This window comes from Petromyzon marinus, chromosome 31, assembly GCF_048934315.1.
Source record: "Petromyzon marinus isolate PM22_M1 ecotype Great Lakes invasive population chromosome 31, UKy_Petmar_22M1.pri1.0, whole genome shotgun sequence".
Classification (NCBI taxonomy): Eukaryota; Metazoa; Chordata; class Hyperoartia; order Petromyzontiformes; family Petromyzontidae; genus Petromyzon; species Petromyzon marinus.
Window position 1 is genome coordinate 15,807,455 of NC_133697.1, and position 19,534 is coordinate 15,826,988.

Consider the following 19,534-nt stretch of genomic DNA (forward strand, 5'->3'; position numbering starts at 1 on the left):
CTGCTGCTGTAGCAGCGCTGAAGCTGCTGCTGCGCTGCCTATGAACGCGCGCGCTGCTTTCAAAGTCAAACTCCGGGGCCAATCGCCGCGTCGCGTGGTGACCATCCCGGCCACGGGCGTGCGAGGGGACCGCGCGTTCCGGAGCGATCGCCTCACACCCCCCCACACCCACCCCGGTGTGCGCCGCGACCCCCAAGCCGTTTCAGCTCCTTACCCAGGAACCCCCCTCGCCCTCCCGCCGCCTGACGGACGCGGTCACCGAGCCACCCCCCCCCCCCCCCCGTGTGATCTCGACGCGGTCTCCTTCCCCCCCTGCAACGCCGCTCCGTGGTCCTCGTGGCGCGGGTACGCGGAACGCGCGGCCTGACGAGCGCCGACCCCGCGAGACGCGCAGCGCACCAGCGCAGTGCACCAGCGCAGTGCACCAGCGCAGTGCACCAGCGCAGTGCACCAGCGCAGTGCACCAGCGCAGTGCACCAGCGCCGCATCACCAACAGGGCAGCCCTACCCTGGGGGTCCCCTCCCTTCACGCCGGCACTTGCGCACGCAGAGCCGGCGTGAAGGGGAGGGGGGCACTGGCCGTGCCCGCTCGGTGCCCGCTCGGAGCCAACTCGGCGCCGCCGCGGTTATGGCTTTTATATCGGGCTTTCATGTGGCGTTTTTGGAAAGACCTAGGATTAGACCTAGGAAATCGCGAGCCGTATATATGTATAAGCACGTCGCTGCGCATAGATTAAGTATAGTTCAAGTCAACAATCGCGTTCCTTAAATATGGTCGAGTTTAAAAACGCGGTCGGGTCGCGACACGTGCGGACGCCAGGGGAGGCGTCGCCGCGCCCCGTGGCGATGCTTGCATATAGAGAACAGTACACATACAGTACACACACAGTACACACACAGTACACGTACAGTACACATACAGTACACACACGCACCATGCGACTCGCGCGGCCACAGCGGCACGAGATGTAAACAGCGGCGACCCCACGGGCCCCGGTCTCGTTGTACGCGCGCCACGCAGCTCAAGCCGTGCCGGGCCACGTTGATGCCGGCGTTATCATTATTATTGTGACGACAACGATGCGGTGGACATCGTCACCGTGAGAATGACTCGTCCCGAGAGGCAGGCGTCGCTCCCTCCTCACTGCAAGTGGCGGGTAGCGCGTTCCGGTGGGGGGTGGGGGGGCTGCCCGGTCCGGCCCCACGAGGGCCCGCGGGGTCCCCACGCGGGCAGCGGTCGCGGGCCTGTGCGGGCCATCACACGTAGGCCGACTCGCTGGAGTGCGTGCGGCCGAACCCGACGGGGCCGCCCTGCGAGCGGATCTCGCCGATGGACTTGCGCCGCGCTTGCACCCCCTGCACCGCCTGCTTGATCTTGCGCCAGCCCAGGTGGTTGAGCTCGGCCAGGTTGAGGACGACGCAGAGGCCGCTCACGGCGAACATGAAGACGAGGAACACGGTCTTCTCGGTGGGCCTCGACACGTAGCACTCCACTTCCTTGATGCACGGGTATCTGTCGCACTCGAACATGGGCGGCACGTTGAAGCCGTAGAGGAAGTACTGCCCCGTGAGGAAGCCGATCTCGAGCGCGTTGCGGAACACCACTTGGATGATGTAGAAACGGGAGATGCCGTCCTGCCTGCGGCCCCTGAGCTTGCTCGTCCGCATCAGTGGCGTCGGGTGCATGATCTCCTTCACCTCGTGGCCCTCCGGCTCGCGGGACGAGTTCTCGGTGTTTTGCAGCAGGATGCCGTTCAGCATGGAGTTCTTGGTCTTCTTGCTGTCGTCTCGCTTCTCGGGCGAGAGGTCGTGCAGGATCTCCTTGTCCTGCAGCAGCAGCGCGTGCAGCACGGAGGAGCGCCGCTCCCTCGCCTTGGCCGAGTGGTGGAGCGAGTAGGTGATGAAGCAGAGGCTGGGCGTGCACACCATGATGATCTGGAAGACCCAGTAGCGGATGTGCGAGATGGGAAACGCCTTGTCGTAGCACGCCTGGTTGCACCCCGGCTGGAGGGTGTTACATACAAACATCGTCTGCTCGTCTTCGTAGACGGTCTCTCCCACAATAGCCACTATCAGGATCCGGAAAATAACCACGACTGTCAAGAGGATCCTAAGGCAGAGACACACAAGCGGTCTCCGTCACACCAGCACTACCACCAGCAGCCGCAGCAGTACCGGCAGCATCGCGGGCGCCCTGCACGCAACACTCGGCACGGTGTTAGCACGGAACGCGGCGCGCGTCAAAGTTTCCCTCCCCGCGACCCCGGGCGAAGCCGCGCCGCTCGGTGCGCGCGGAGCGGCGCGGCGCCTACCTGCCGATCATGGTGGAATGCTGCTGCACGGCAGCCTCCAGCAGTCTCTCGAGGATGGTCCATTCCCCCATCTTCACCCCGTGCCGCTCGCCTCAGCGCGGGCCCGAGAGTGCTGAGAGCCCGGCGCGCCGCCCGTGCCCGCGGCTCATCACGCAGCCCCCTCGCCTTGCCGCGGCATCGCCTCCCCGGGAGCCGCGCTGCGGCGCGACCCCCCACGACTCTGCCTCCTCCTCTCACTCCTCGATTCTTTCTCTCCTCGTCGCGTGCTCCTCTCCGCGCCGGAGCGCAGTGCCCGCTATGTGGGTCCCAGGTGCCACTCCGCGAGCCCCGAGCGCAGCATCGCGAGCCGGGCGAGGAGGGCACGGACTCCTCGCCAAGACTTCTTCATTGCGTCGCGCGGGGTTTATTCGGCATCGTTAGCACCAGCGCCGCTCCTCCTCCTCCTCGCCGCGTGTGCAGCGCCTGCAGTGTGCGCGGGGTGTGCGGAGCGCGCGTGCTGCGGGTTGGTGTGAGCCGGGCATTGCAAGCCGCGCGCTGCGCTAATTTTATCTCCGCGCCGCTCGCCTTGACGGAGATGAAAGTGACAGCGTCGGCGGCGGCGCCACGAGGGGGCACGGGGCGCGGCGCACAGATGTTGGGGGAGGGGCGGGGGAGCTAGGGGGGAGGGAGTGGGGGTGTTAGGTGTGTGGGGCGGGGGGGGGGCTAGGGGGGGAGGGAGTGGGGGTGTTAGGTGTGTGGGGCGGGGGGGGGCTAGGGGGGGAGGGAGTGGGGGTGTTAGGTGTGTGGGATGGGGGGGCTAGGGGGGGAGGGAGTGGGGGTGTTAGGTGTGTGGGGCGGGGGGGGCTAGGGGGGAGGGAGTGGGGGTGTTATGTGTGTGGGGTGGGGGGGCTAGGGGGGGAGGGAGTGGGGGTGTTAGGTGTGTGGGGCGGGGGGGGCTAGGGGGGGAGGGAGTGGGGGTGTTAGGTGTGTGGGGGCGGGGGGGGGCTAGGGGAGGAGGGAGTGGGGGTGTTAGGTGTGTGGGGGGGGGGCTAGGGGGGGAGGGAGTGGGGGTGTTAGGTGTGTGGGATGGGGGGGCTAGGGGGGGAGGGAGTGGGGGTGTTAGGTGTGTGGGGCGGGGGGGGCTAGGGGGGGAGGGAGTGGGGGTGTTATGTGTGTGGGGTGGGGGGGCTAGGGGGGGAGGGAGTGGGGGTGTTAGGTGTGTGGGGCGGGGGGGGCTAGGGGGGGAGGGAGTGGGGGTGTTACGTGTGTGGGGGCGGGGGGGGGCTAGGGGAGGAGGGAGTGGGGGTGTTAGGTGTGTGGGATAGGGGGGCTAGGGGAGGAGGGAGTGGGGGTGTTAGGTGTGTGGGATAGGGGGGCTAGAGGGGGAGGGAGTGGGGGTGTTAGGTGTGTGGGGTGGGGGGTTGGGGGGGAGGGAGTGGGGGTGTTAGGTGTGTGGGGTGGGGGGTGAAGGAGCCTGCGCGGCTGTGTTCGCCGCAGCGAGAAGCCGTGCCGCGTGCTCCAAGCGAAGCGCGCCCAGTTGATTGAGAAGGGAGCGCGGCTCTCCCGCTACTTGGTCGCGATTCGACACGCGGAGACATTCACCGCATTACCGCCACGCCGGTTGCCCACCCCCCGTACCTCCCCCTCAGCACCTTCTGTACCTTTCCCGTCCACGCCAGCAGCAGGGCCCCTTGCATCCTGGCCGGTCTCCTCTTCCCCGAGCCTCTTTACCCCTCCCCCTTCCACCCAGCCCCGCACACCCCCCACCTCATCAGCACCCCCTTTCCGCTCTCCCACACAGCGCGTGGCGCATCGGCGAACTCAGATTCCTTACCCCCCCCAACTCTTACCCCCCCACCTCTTACCCCCCCCCCCACACCTATTCCAGCATCTCGCCTCCGGTGGTGGTCCTGCTGAAAGATCCACCCCACCCATAGGAATGTGGAATTTCCACCACCGGATCGGTGTTGTAAACAAGGAGAAGAGCACGCCTGTATATTCAGCTGAGCAGGAGGACGCTGTGGCTGGGTGGTGAGAAGCAGCCCGGCCCCGCTACCCCGGGGATTCATCTCGCGGGGCGCTCCCCGCCGCAAAGGGTGCGCGAGTGGAGTGGGGAGCGGTGGTGCAGTGGTTAGCGCACTGCGCGACGAACCCAGCGACCCGAGTATCATTCCCGCTCACGACCAACACCAATCACGATTATCTAGGTCGACTCAGTCTTAAATCCATCACCACTGGAGAGACAAAGGCGGCCGGACGTGGTGCTGACTAGCCACCCGCTCGTGCATCGTTCCGGCCTTCATAGGTGCTGCTCGCTCACAGCACTTGCTCCAACGATTTGCTAAAGCTGTGTCTTTGTGCGTGCGCTTGACGCATCCTGGCACGGTTTTACTTATATATTACATAATAGGATACCGTACTGCAATGCAATGGATGGGAATGACTGCAGACACAACGTGCACGTGAAATGAACGCTGGGATGAGGCGGGAGACAAGGATCATGCCGTGAAGTTGTGAGCCAGGGAATTATTTAAGGAATCCTGATTTATTCACGAGCGAGGCAGCGAGCTCCGAGATAAAAATAGAAACCGGCTCCTCCTCCTCCTCCTGCTGCTGCTGCGTCTCGCGTCCCCGAGCCGCGAGGCGCAGCAGCAGCACAGGGGGCGGGGGCTGTGGAGCGGCTCTGCAGGGGAGCGATGGAGAATCTATTGGTCTGTGAGGAGAGGTGCTCGTGTGTAGATGTGTGTGTGTAGTACACGTGTGTAGATGTGTGTGTATGTGTGCTACACGTGTGTAGACCTGTGTGTGTACGAGTGTGTATGTCGATGTGTGTGTAGACCTGTGTGTGTACGAGTGTGTATGTCGACGTGTGTGTAGACCTGTGTGTGTATGAGTGTGTATGTCGATGTGTGTGTGTGTGCGTCTCCACTGGGGAAAGGTGGCGGAGCAGTTTGCTCGATGTGTTACAAATCCGACGACCCGAGTTCGATTCCCGCTCACGGCCAACATCAGTAACTATCCGGTCCTGGACCTCCCCTAGGTCGACTCGGTCTCAAATGAGTACCTGGTCGGTTGTATAAACATCGATACTGGAAGACAAAGGCGATCGGGCGTGGTGGTGGCCACCCACCCTCTCGTGTACCTCAACAGGCTATCACAGGCTACAGTGAGATCTGTGTCTCTACTCGTGTGTCGTCGTCAGTCAGTACTCTGTGAGGATACAGCGTCACTGCGTCTGCATATGCGGATCAATGTCATGTAATCTCGACGCCAGATATCATTAATTACTTTCCATTTCTGCATTGGGAAAACAAAATCTGGCACCTCTTGAGCCGCGCCGGGCCAGCTCGGCACGGTCAAGGCGCGGCTCGGATGTGCCAGTGAAAAAGGGATGCGTGTGGCTGTACGGAGGCACCACATCATAAACATTATAAACGCTGCGCTCCGATTGGCCAAGCAAGGGTCCCTGGACAATGCATTCACACCGGGAGAGGAGGGGAGCCGTTGTGCAACGTCATTTACTGCAGCGATGTAACAATGTGCAATGTCTTTGAAGGTTACGATATCACCGGCTACAGCGCCTTAACTTGGAATTAGTTTTCAATTATTCATGACATTGGCGGTCTAGTCATAAAATACATTGACTGTGGGCAGGCAGCTGCACTGATTTGGAGTGGAGTCCCATCCAGGGAGGACTCTGTAATTGGGGATGCGCAGTGGGGGTCTGTGGTCGCGACAGGAACAGCCGGGGGGGGGGGGGGGGTGTTGGGGCTTAGAGGAGGGGGGAGGAGTCTATGGTGGAGGTAGGGGTCGAGCTGGGAAGCGAGGGGCAGCGCCTTCGCAAAGGTCGAGGAACGCGGCTACAAACGGCTGCGCTTGAGGGGTTGGACCGACGGGTTCGCTGTGCAGCGCGGGGTGGGGGGCTCACGGGGGGAGGGGAGGGGGGGATAGGGCCCTGTCGCCTCCACTGCTACACGTGGTCTTTGATTGGGGACGGACGCAGCGTTGAGCAGTGCACCCCCCACCCCCCCCCCCCTGCGCGTGGCACCGCGCTCATCACTGCTGGAGACGCAGCCCCCGCGCTATCGCCGCCCGAGTTCGGCACGCGGCGCCGCGCTACTGCTGCTGCTCCGCACTGCGGCACATTCAGAACCCCCCCCCCTTCTCTTTCTCTCTCGAGTCCCGGGCTCTGCGATTCCACGAAACTGAGAACGCCGCGAGCCCCCGGTGCAACGCGCGGCTCGCGAGCACCGCGCTCTCCTCGCGCTCTGCTGCCCGCTCTCTCTCCCTGTGCGCTCTGTTGACTCCGTCTCCTCATTTGCATCTCCGTCTAAAAATAAACCCGAGGCTCCGCGTTGTCCGCGACTCCTCCGCTCGCTCCTCGCTCAGACTGCGCGCGGAGCGAGCGCCAGAGGCTCACGCACAGCGAGGCGCTGCTTGACCTGGCTGCTTGACCTGGCTGCTTGACCTGGCTGCATGACCTGTCTGCTTGACCTGCATAGAATGCTCCGTCAGCGCAGTTGGTCATGAATTAAGGAATGGAACAAAATAACCAGGACTGCGGTCGTCAGCAAATTAACTTACACGGCTATAGCATCGCTAGTGGCGTCGTCTGTGAATTGCACCTCTTATCAGTAACCCTGTTATCCGCGATATGACGGGTAATGAGATTGACCCTCGTGCGGAAAGCGTGTGGTGCATTCTGTGACGGAAAGGGTATTGCTTCACGATGTGCAAAACGCAGGGACATGAAACTCAGAACTGAATGAGTTAAACGCGATCATCATGATGCAACGTTAATAACATCACAAACCCGTTGGTAATCTGCTGCGGGATACGATGTCGGTCGTGGCGGTTGTTTTGACCATACTTCACCAAGCTGGTCAGTACTGTACTCTCAGAGTGTAGCTGCTGTAGTGAGGAACCTGAACGTGCCGCGAGCCCCGATCACAGCCCCACAGCGCGACAGCGGCTGTCAGCACGAGACCCCCTAGCCGAGTGGCACACACCGGGCTTTCACGGGTGTGTGTGTGTTCACGGTGTGTGTGTGCAGGGTGTTTGTGTGTTCACGGTGTGTGTGTGTGTGTGTTCACGGTGTGTGTGTGTTCACGGTGTGTGTGTGTGTTCACGGTGTGTGTGTGTGTTCAGGGTGTGTGTGTGTTCACGGTGTGTGTGTGTGTGTTCACGGTGTGTGTGTGTGTTCACGGTGTGTGTGTGTTCAGGGTGTGTGTGTGTGTTCACGGTGTGTGTGTGTGTTCACGGTGTGTGCGTGTTCCCGATGTGTGTTCACAGTGTGTGTGTGTTCACGGTGTGTGCGTGTTCCCGATGTGTGTGTTCACGGTGTGTGTGTGTTCAGGGTGTGTGTGTGTTCAGGGTGTGTGTTCACGGTGTGTGTGTGTGTTCACGGTGTGTGCGTGTTCCCGATGTGTGTGTTCACGCTGTGTTTGTGTTCACGGTGTGTGTGTTCACGGTGTGTGTGTTCACGGTGTGTGTGTGTTCAGGGTGTATGTGTGTTCACGGTGTGTGTGTGTGTTCACGGTGTGTGCGTGTTCCCGATGTGTGTGTTCACGGTGTGTGTGTTCACGGTGTGTGCGTGTTCCCGATGTGTGTGTTCACGGTGTGTGTGTGTTCAGGGTGTGTGTGTGTTCACGGTGTGTGTGTGTTCACGGTGTGTGTTCACGGTGTGTGTGTGTGTGTTCACGGTGTGTGTGTGTTCACGGTGTGTGTGTGTGCTCAAGGGGTGTGTGTGTTCACGGTGTGTGTGTGGTCACGATATGTGTGTGTGTGTTCACGGTGTGTGTGTGTCTTCAGTGAGTGTGTATGAGTGAGCGAGTCATTTTTCACAACGACAGCTCAACTGTCGGCCTTAACCCCCACTCCTCTTATTCACGATTCCCAGCAGATAAGAGGATGGATGATCGCGACGCCGCCTTTGTGTTCGCGACAGGAGGCCGATCTGTTGTGATTGGCGATGTTTACACCGCCTCCTTCTCCGTGGCCGAAAATCGCACCAAGGACGACACCTCGACTGACGAGCTGACATCGCTCCGAGCTCACCCCTGGCCGTGTTATTCCATTTGCGTTCGAGTGACAAAGTAAATTCAAACAATCGGAGCCCGGGTCGAGAGGCATCGCCGCGTCCCGCGCAAGCAGCTGGCCTGCACCTAAGGCAGGCAAGAGAATGAGAGGACGGGGAAATGCAGGAGAGAAGAAAGAGGAGAGGGAGCCACTGGGCGACAGATGACGAGGCCGGGTGCGATGACCGAGGCGGCAGCAGCAGCAGTGAGCCACCCCGCGTGGTGCGAGGCGTTTTGAGCGAGTGGTTGCGAGTGTGCATGCATGTAGGTATGTATGTTGACCTTCTTTTCGCACCCTGCGTAGCCAACCGTGCTAATGGTTGATGCAAAGGGAGCGCTGCAGCCGCGCTGCTCGGCTTCCCGGCTGGGCGAGCCACTGGACAGCAGCGGAGCGGGGCAACACTCCCCACCCGGTGCCTCGCGTCTCGCTGTTCGCGCTGTTCCCGATGACCACGAGAGGGAGGGGGCCGTGCTAAGCGGTCCGCGCTGTCTTTCAACTTGGGGGGCGCCCATTACCGAGCCCCGCACGTGACCATGGCCCTGTCGGGGCTCTGCCGACGTCTCGGTTCTCCCGAAGTGCCTCTCTAGAAGCCACCAACAACAATGACTGTGACCAAGAGCCCCGTGCTACATCTCCCATCGAATGAACACCGCGCACGCGTACCCCCCCCCCCCCACGCCACGCCATGTGTACGCGCGCCTACTGAAATCGGCGCGCCGAGCCGTCCCCCGTGCTAAACATGCAGCTCACACCTCTAATTGGCGTTATCTGTCGTGTGCATTAATTTGGCCGTCTAAGATTTTGAGAAGTAATTGGATAAACCCGCGCTTCGGAGCTCTGCGGGCAGTGCTGCTCGCTGCGGCTTTCGTGCCGCGTGTTATTCTCCCGTCGATATTTCTGCTCATTAACACCTCGTGGGTGGTGCAGTGCACACCGCGCGATGAACCCGGCTACCTGAGTTCCATTCCCAGCCACGGCTAACGTCAGTGGTGAGTCATCTCTGAATCTAAAGTGCTAATTAATTCAGGAAAGCCACACAGAGTAGCAGAACCATTTTTTTGAGGGGGGTCCTGCATTGGGGTTTATTTAAAGATGATTTCAGCCAATTTGACCAAAATGGTGAAGTATGGTCAAACAACTCCCACGACCAACACGGCAAGAGGAGGCCTTTACTCAGCAGTGGGTGGCACGGCAATTCCCGTGCCCGCAGCGCGCTGCCGAGCGAGCCTCCCGGTGATGTCCTCATTGTCGCGATACATGGGGACCAGGGGGCGCAGAGGATGATGTGGAACGTGCGGATGTACTGCAGCCGTTATCTGGCTTGACCACCTGAATGTGACATTGTGGTTGTTGCTCTGCATCTACGTCAGCAGCAGTCTCACGGAAGGGGAAGACTGCAGGCGTTTTGAGCGGCACTCGGCGAGACACGGAGTCGATCCCGTGGGCAGAAGTTGGCATCTGCTGTGCCGGGACTCCCGAGAGGCAGCGCCGGGCTCACCGCTGCTGCGCGGCAGGAGGTGATAAATGTCGCGGCATTTCTGTAAATGCTGCACTCGAATATCAACGTGAAACACCGCACCCGACGGTACAGCTGTCACGGGAGTTTTTTTGTTTTTACCGATTGTTGATTCGCATAACAGAGACGACTTTCGCCCACGGAAACATTTATGAGATTGAGCTCCTTCCTGGAGAAGGTAGCAGAGACGTCGCTTACTGCTGGCAGTTGGAATATTAAAGACGAGCCACAGCACTGCGATTGTGGCCATGCAACACAAGCTATGGACCACAGAGTGAACCCCTGTAGTCTGCGCTCCTTCAACGGAGGAGGAACAGCAAGACGACACGAACTCCATCTCTCTCTAAATCTTGACTTGCAGCTTTCGTGACTGCAGGAATGAATATTCTTTGGGTCTTTCGGTAAAGTCACGTAGATAGATTCAAATTAATAAAAATAAAATGAACAAAAAACTACGACGTTTCGATCACAACACATGACGATCGCTTGTGTTGTGATCGAAACGTCGTAGTTTTTTGTTTATTTTCTTTTTATTAATTTGAACCTATCGACGTGACTTTACCGAAAGATCCAAAGCATATCTCTCTCTGCTGAAGCCCTCTCGTCGTGGCGAGAAACAAACTTCGACATTGGCATCGAGCTCTTGAACACTCACACGCAAGAAGAGAATAGAATGTGATGCTGGCGGCATTCTTCTGGGTAGCTCTGACAGTCTGTGACTGTGTGTGTAGTTCCTACTTACACTAAGCAAGCAGGCAAGAATGTAACGATACATGTGATCGATGTATTAAAATGAATGATTAAATTCACGGTGCTTGTGTAGAATATAGTAATTTACGATTATATGCAATTGATTTGCAAAGTATATGCTAATGAGTGATGCTATGCTAACGAGACTGTAAAAATGAGACAATAAAATAATTGATGACCGGGTGCGATGATTCCCGAGTGGTGGCTGCTCATGGGATCACTGGCGGTGAAGCATCGCTCCGTGCCGACATCCATCGCACTGGACTCAAAAGCGGTTTGCCGCTTGCATCTCTAGCGCCTGTGAATGTGAATTGGAGTACCACGCGCTTCTGGGGATGGGGAGTTTCGTGATTGTATTTGAGCGGGGGAAGAGAAAGAGATAATTATCCTGGCCACACGGGGGGATGGAGGCGAGGTTTTGGTAAAATTGCAAATGACGTCACGTCACGAATTCCCAGTCGTGGGCAGGAGAGGGACCTCGAGGGGGGAAAACGCGGCGATGCATTCGGCGGTGCGATCGCCCGGCAGCGAGCTGGCATTGAGGGGAGGCTGCCCCGAGGGATTTGACAGAGGGCCGTGTTCGTTGGAGCGGAGAACATTGGAACGAGAGTAGAGGGAGATGGGAAGAGGTGGACAGAGTCCACGAAGGGTCTTGAAGAGGGCAAAGTGCTATGTAGAAGGGTCATTGTCCGAAACGTCGCCTATTGTATATATGAAACTACTTTTAAGGCCACACACTGTGAGTGTTTAGCTTGTGTTTTTGCACCACTGCCAACGCTGCAGCATCACTAAAACACATTGGGTTTGAAGTGACTGAGTTGACCTCGGAGTGGATTTGGAGCAACCTGGCGAGTGCGGTAACGTGGTTACCCGCACTGCCGATTAGAGTGGTTGGCTACGTACGGTGCGAAATAAGTTCAACACACATCAACATACACACGTCATGTGTACAGGCTCCAGCACGGTGCCTCGCGGCGGCACTCAGTGCCACTTCGGGGTTTTGAGGCGAGGGATTGAGGGATGCCGAACGAAGTTGCGATGGTCGAGGAGAGGCGATTAATGCGTACATGAGGTTCCTGGCGCAGGTGGAGCTGGAAAGTCGCTAAGGTGGAGGTGGAAGGTCCTGCAGAGTTGAGATGAATGTAGTGGCGATCAGGAGCTCAGGATCAGTGATTCCACCGAGGTTTCCAATGCCTTCTGCCAGGTCAAGATAAGAGTTCAGAAAGCTACGGATGACCACCAACAGACGAAAGTGATCACGAAAATATTATCATTATTTTCGGGAAAAGTAATGCATCAATCATGTAAATTCCATCTTCACCGAATTGTAACGTTCAGCAATTTAATTGCCTTAAGCTAAACACGAATAAACACATCGGCAATTACTGCGTAAGCCTGGCGAGTAATGGGCTACATTTTTTGCTGCAGGAAATGTAAATTGAAAGCGTTACAGATCTCTGCAGCGAGCCTTTGTGGCAGCAGTGCGAGTGGAGAGCGCCGGAGCGCCGAGCGGAGCGGCGGAGCGGAGCGCGCGAGATCGATAGCGGCTGTAAACCCGCGCGTGATCGATAGCGGCACACGGGGCGTGCGAGATCGATAGGGGCTCACGGGGTCAGCACACACACTCACACTCACACATTCACACACACACACGTGTACGGTCAGCACACACACACATTCACACACTCACATGCACGCATACACATGTACGGTCAGCACACACACTCACACATTCTCACACACACACACACGTGTACAGTCAGCACACATACACATGCACACAGTCAGCACACACACCCACACTCACGCACACAAATGTACAGTCAGCACACACACACACATTCACTCACTCACATGCATAGTCAGCACTCACACCCACACTCACACATTCACACGGTCAGCACACACACCCACACTCACAAATATGCACACAGTAAGCACACACATAAATACAAAAATCCCCCTTATAACCTTAACAGACTGTTGGGGCAAGTGCTATTAGCGAACACCTATGAAGGCCGGCACGGCACACGAAAGGGTGGGTGGCCAACACCACGCCCGTCCGCCTTTGTCTCTCTAGTGGCGATGTTTTTACTCACCGCACCAGGTACTCATTTGAGGCGACATTCACACACATATGCACATCTACAACAACTGCGCCTGTGCCAGGATATGTGCACTTTACACACGCACACATTCACACACCCGCCTTTGTCTCTCTAGTGGCGATGTTTTTACTCACCGCACCAGGTACTCATTTGAGGCGACATTCACACACATATGCACATCTACAACAACTGCGCCTGTGCCAGGATATGTGCACTTTACACACGCACACATTCACACACCCACTCACATATTCACACAGTCAGCACACACACAACGACCAAGACAAAGGCACCCCTATATCCATACAGACGATTGGGGAATCTGCTGTTAGTGAGCCCCTATGAAAGTCTGGCACGGCACTGAGGCCGCTTTAGATATAATTTTCCACTCTCCACTGTGGCCGAGAACACACGAACACACAGACACAAAGACAAATACACACAGAGCTAAGGACACACAAGCCAAAGACACACAGACACAGATACTGATGTCGTGTAAAACCAGTGAGATAAAGCGGGGCTCTACGGGACCAGTGAGAGTGCACACAGACCCGGCTGGTTCACACGCGGAGGCACGGATCCCTTAGGCTGTGCACTCCTCACGCCTATTCACGGGCAGCAGGGCACAGCAGCAGTGGGCACACGGGGCGCGTGCCCAGAGCGAGCAGCGCGTGGCTGAGGCCTCGCTCTCTGTAGACGTCATTCGGGAATGGGGAATCATGGTAACCACAGGGGCAGAAGAGGCACAGTCGTCACTGTGCACACAGTCGACGCGTGTGCTGTGGGTCATTTAAAGATCGGTAAACCGAGTCGCAGTATACCAATTGTTTCAAAGTCATCTCAAAGACAGTGGCGTTTTAGTTTCGTGCTGGATACTGAATTTTGCGAGAAAACGATAGTTTTTAATAGCTTGAAAAAATTGTGACATCGTGTTAAGACAATGGGCAATAATTGGAGCTACGCGTTAAGTCACTGCACATGTGGCGCCGAGTGGCGCTCAGTTGGCCTCTTCCTCCACCGTCGGACTCCACTCCTCCTCCCTTACCTGTTCCGTGCCAACGTAAGCAGCCTGGCCCAGGCACCGCTCCCCGCCTCCCAGAACCCCTCCACCGTCTCGCGTGCGTGACCGCTAAATACAAATTTGGAAAGGCCAAGAGGGCAAACTCCAGCCACTGTGCTCTTATAGTGATAAATAATAAACATTCCTATTCCACACAAAGGCAAGCAAGGAAATATGCAATTCACAATGTAGGCGACACAATTATTACACAGATTAATTAAAAACTACTTTCTTTCGACCTGAGAAGAAACATTTTTTTTCCAGAGACTATTTTAGTTTATTTCTCTCAGCGAGATATTAATGTAATTACGATTATAATGACCAAGGAAGGAAGATGTTCACCCTTCTATAATTAAGCCATTTTGTTCCAAGCGAATGTAAGCGGCCATGGGGCAATGAACCGTATCTCTCGAAGCGATGGAGAGCTGGGATCGAAATAAAAAAATATATTTACTGGAGAGGCGCTGGAGCCGTCTCAGGAGGAGAGGGAGGAGCGGATAGAGTGAGACCGCGAGTCGTGGAGAGGCACAGAACAGTCGGAGCGGAGAGACGCAGAGGAGACGCAGAAGGGGAGACGCTCCAAACACAGATGCGGAGACACGGGTGGATGGACAGACACGCGGAGGTGAACAGACACCGGTCCCGGACACACAAACCGAGCGAGTCACACGCATTGATTGACACGGGTGCCACTCCTTCTGCCGATCCACTGCTGCATGAGGGCCACCGCACTCCGCGTGGGAGGTGGGGAGGCCCTCAACGGCCACACGGTCCGACAAGCCCGGGAATAAGGCCCGGACGAGCACTGAGATATATCGACAGGCAAAACCTCGATGCACATTTAATATTTTTTTCAATTTAATGTGTTATTTCCATGTCTGCATTTGCTCATTTATTATATTATTCGCTGTCTCACGTAGAGCGAGAGGGGACGACTCAGAGCCACGAGGAGGAGCCACAGACGAACGGGAAGGCGCAGCAGCCATGCGATGAGGAGCCGGCGCTACCAACAATTATCTCAGCTCTGCGGTCCTCTATATATGAAGGTGTTACCGGCCAATTAATGATTAATTTACACGTGGGAGGAAATCGGAGCACCCGGAGAAAACCGACGCTTGCGAGCGAGGGAAAACACTATATCCCGTAGAAATGGAACAGGTGGAGTCCACGTGTTTGCAGTACGTACTGCCTTCTCGTGGCGAGCAAGGTCATGATATCCCATCAACGCCCACGGGAAGGGAGTTTCGCAACTTGTGTGAGCCACCAACCGTTGCTTGTTTCCACAGTGCTGGATCACACGACACGTCGCCACAGCACTCACACTACCCTCGACTACAACTGCTCTACAATGCACACCACGAGAGTTGAATGGTCAAACAGAAACTATTCCTTTGTCTCACAATAGCAATTACTAACATTCCTGTTCTGGCACTTGTAAAATTATGAGAATCAAGTTTAAACTCGAATCGGTGCAGCCAATTATGGTAGCAGCGTGGCCACGTGGGTACGTGGCCACGTGGGCACGCCACCAGCCCTCTACCCAGCCAGACGGCGTCTCACCTCGCGGTGGCTAAAAACCTCACTTTGCGCATGGTTGCGTTGCACACAGGTAACATGTGTGAGGCGTAACATGCGTGTGGTGTTCGGCATGATTCGTTTTAATAATGAAAGGGGGTTTAATACGTTTGTCTATTTCTACTGAAAAGTCGTTTCAGATGAAATTCGTTTCACCCTGACAATCGCGATGAATATTCTTCAAATGTAATTTGAGCGGCTCATAATTAATTTACATGTTTAAAATACATTGATGTGATATTTAAAATGTTCGTCTTACAATATTAGTTGGAAAGGAAATAATACATGCATACAATACATCCATCCATTCATTGGTAACTTGAACTGTCTCTTTCTGGTTTAAATCGAGCACCTGGTGCGGCTGGTAACGATCGGCCGCCGTAGTTCGCTCGAGACATCTGGAGCAGCAGATGACCGGCAATAATCACATTTGGATTACATTTGGATTACATTGTCATCGGGAAGCAGCTCGTGGAGTTGAGGCAATAGCGATCCCCCGAAGAGAACCCAGGAACTCCGCATCGCCCGTAATGATGAGCACACACGCGCGCGCGTGCCCTTCATATAATCAGCAGCAGCACCATCAGCAGCTATGATCTCTCCACTGCTGGGTGAAGGTCACCTAAGCCGTCGTCATTTTGCACGACCTTGTGCGAGTTCATGGCCCCTTCTCCTCCACAGGGAGCGATCTCTCGAGACGAGTTCCCTCTATGGCTGGGACTCTCTCATGAATCTCGACCGCCGGCCATCGGTCATTTGGACGACGCGCGCTGCCCAAGCCGAATTGCTTTTGGAGCGGTAACCTCGACGCCTCTATAACATGAACATCCCAGGCTACGTGTTCCTCTTTCTGTCTCTCTAATTCCAAGCACACAGTCACACACCTCTCCACACTTCTGTGTGCACTTGTTCGCACGTTTCGTCATGTATTTTCTGATTAACCGTATTCCAATCCAAATAAAAACATCTCACTGAGCATTCGCAAGTTGTGACTGTGCGCGCGTGTTTCGCGGTGACTTCGCGACCTCCTCCTGATTCCTCGCTCTATAGCGGCATCTGCACTGCCTACCCGCGTGGTGTGACGTAGCACTGGGCATATGGTCAGGTATTCGAGCAAGGGATCACGTGGAGGGACGGGTCCTCCAATGCCTCCGCTCGAGAGGGTCGGGGGAGATTGCAGGGGGAAGGCGCACGCCTTGGGCATCATCGAATCCTCGTGACGCGGACGCGTGACGCAGCGTTCCCGTCGTGGTGCGCTCAGAGCGGTATCGATTCCGCCGCGTGACCCACTGCGGCGCAAGGCTGTGGGCACAGGCGAAGTCAAGCAGAAGGCACAAAGCAGACACTCTGGGATCGCAGGCAATGAGCCGAAACGCCCATACGTTCCATCCCATTGACCAAAATCTGCTGAAGATGCGCCCGTAGCGAAGAGCAACGGAGACGACCGGGGAACTCGACAGGCCCGGCTGATGGATGCGCTGTAGTAAAGCCACCCTGGTGGCGTGCAGGTGAGGAGCGTCGCCTGAGCGGACCGCAAGCGTCAGCGCCTCCGTGCAGGGGAGAGAGACGCGGCAGCCAAAGTGAGACTCGAATATAACCTGGCCCAAAGGGAGCAGCCCCGCCTCGTTACTAAAGTTGTGTGGGAGTTCTCTCTTGCACTGACGGGCAAAGACAAAGATCCCCGTTCACACACTTGGGGCATTTCTTGACTTAATGTGCTGTTAGCTAGCACGTATGAAGGCCGGCATGGCACACGAGGTGGTGGGTGGTCAACACCACGCCCGGTCGCCCTTGTCTCCCTAGTGGCAACATTTACACACTGCACTAGGTACTCATTTGAGGCTCACTGTATTAGCCGTAAGCGGGAATCGAACTTGAGTCGCCGGGTTTGTAGCGTAGCGTAGCGCTAACCGCTACACCACCGCTCCCTACGGGCACTCCTGGTGAGACCTGTACTGCTGATGTTCAGAATGCACCGAACCATTCTGCCATGTTGTTATCCTACTGCCGTGTCCATCTAAGACGCTTTTTATCCAGCCACGAAGTACTGCCCATGGTTCGCACCTCCATCGTCCTCGCCAGGTCGCTGTCTCGAGACCGCTCCGTCATGCAGCCTCGTGCGAGCCACCCGAGTGGAGTCGTCATTGCTGGGCATTGCCTGTGATTGAAGTAAACATTAAAAAAACACATCAAATTAAGTATCACCTGTAATGTCATCATGGAGCAATACAAACCGTGACCCCTACCTTGTCTCCTGAACTTCTGCGTAATTCCTATGCAGGGGTCGAGTGATGGTGCTATGGCCAGCACACTGCGCTATGAACTTCATAGCTACTGAGACGCAATTCCCGGCCACGGCTAAACCAACCACTGTGAACACCCTGGGCACTGTAAACATCCCAGGCACTATGAACACCCCAGGCACTGTGAACACCCAGGCACTGTGAACACCCAGCTACTGTGAACACCCCAGGCACTGTGAATGCCCCAGGCACTATGAACACCCCAGGCACTGTGAACACCCCAGGCACTGTGAACATCCCAGGCACTATGAACACCCCAGGCACTATGAACACCCAGGCACTGTGAACACCCAGACACTGTGAACACCCAGGCACTGTGAACACCCCAGGCACTGTGAACACCCCAGGCACTATGAACACCCCAGGAACTGTGAACACCCCAGGCACTATGAACACCCCAGGCACTGTGAACACCCCAGGCACTGTGAACACCCCAGGCACTGTGAACACCCCAGGCACTATGAACACCCCAGGCACTGTGAACACCCCAGGCACTATGAACACCCCAGGCACTGTGAACACCCCAGGCACTGTGAACACCCCAGGCACTGTGAACACCCCAGGCACTGTGAACATCCCAGGCACTGTGAACACCCAGGCACTGTGAACACCCCAGGCACTGTGAACACTCCAGGCACTGTGAATACCCAGGCACTGTGAACACCCAGGCACTGTGAACACCCAGGCACTGTGAACACCCAGGCACTGTGAATACCCAGGCACTGTGAACACCCAGGCACTGTGAACACCCCAGGCACTGTGAACACCCAGGCACTATGAACACCCCAGGCACTGTGAACACCCGGGCACTGTGAACACCCCAGGCACTGTTTCTCACAAAGCAGTATTTATTTGATCAGTCCTGGAGGATGATAATCTGAGTCGACCCCCACTCTGGATTTGACGCCACAGCGACTCCTGACTCAGTGGGGCATCCGCAGCTCCCAGAGCAGAGTGCGGGGAGCGCGATGTGCAGACGGCCTGCCGCTGGCCCGTCGTGGGGAGTGGTGGCGCAGTGATCAGCGACGCACCGCGCTACGAACCCAGCGGCCCGAGTTCGGTTTCCGCTGAGCGCTATTATCGGTGACGAGTTTGTGAGCCGACTCTCCTAGGTCGGCTCAGCCTTTTGTGAGTATTGCACCTGGTTGCGATTTGTAAAGATCAGCCCGGGGGGGGGGGGGCGTGGTGCGGGCCACCCACCCCCTCGTGTGCCCTCCCGGCCTTAATAGGTGCTCGCTGACAGCACTTGCCCCAACAGTTTGTTAAGGGTTCACGGGGGACATTTGTATTTGTGTGAGTTTGCCCGCGTGTGTGACTCCATCCATGCCGCGTCCTAGCATGTGAATTTAATTACGTAAGTGCATTTGAAAGGCAGTGCGTGGCTGTGTGTGTGGCTTTGTGTGATTGTGAGTGTGGGGCTGCACTTACATAATTGCGTGTGCCTGTGTAAGGGATCCTATTTGCTCACCTATCGGTGTGTGTGTATCGCTGTCTTTGTGTGGCTGTGTGTATGTGTGCCTGTCTTTGTTTCGACGTGTGTGTGTGGCTGTGTATGTGTGTGACTGTCTTTGCGTGGCTGTGTTTTTGTGTGGCTGTGTGTGTGGCTGTGTGTGGCTGTGTTTGTGTGGCTGTGCTGTGTGTGGATGTGTGTGTGGCTATGTTTGTGTGGCTGTGTGTGTGGCTGTGCGTGTGTGACTGTCTTTGTGTGGCTGTGTTTTGTGTGGCTGTGTGTGTGTGTGGCGGTCTTTGTGTGGCTGTGTGTGACTGTGTGTGTGGCTGTCTGGTCTGTCGCTCCGCACTAAGCTTCCGGTCTTCTCGGCCACGGTCATTCCCTCTCTTCTCTACGCTTGCGA

The 19,534-nt window shown here is 56.6% G+C and overlaps 1 protein-coding gene across 1 annotated transcript; it reads right to left on the minus strand.

Moving 5' to 3' along the window:
- Nucleotides 1-285: 285 nt before the first annotated feature.
- LOC116947925 (gap junction delta-2 protein-like) lies at nucleotides 286-2,914 on the minus strand. Its single transcript, XM_032964245.2, has 2 exons — nucleotides 2,313-2,914; nucleotides 286-2,110 (listed from the first exon to the last, which is right to left on the minus strand). Exons 1-2 carry the CDS (start codon nucleotides 2,381-2,383, stop codon nucleotides 1,258-1,260), a joined length of 924 nt encoding a protein of 307 aa, XP_032820136.1. The 5' UTR covers nucleotides 2,384-2,914; the 3' UTR covers nucleotides 286-1,257.
- Between the last annotated feature and the right edge of the window lie 16,620 nt (nucleotides 2,915-19,534).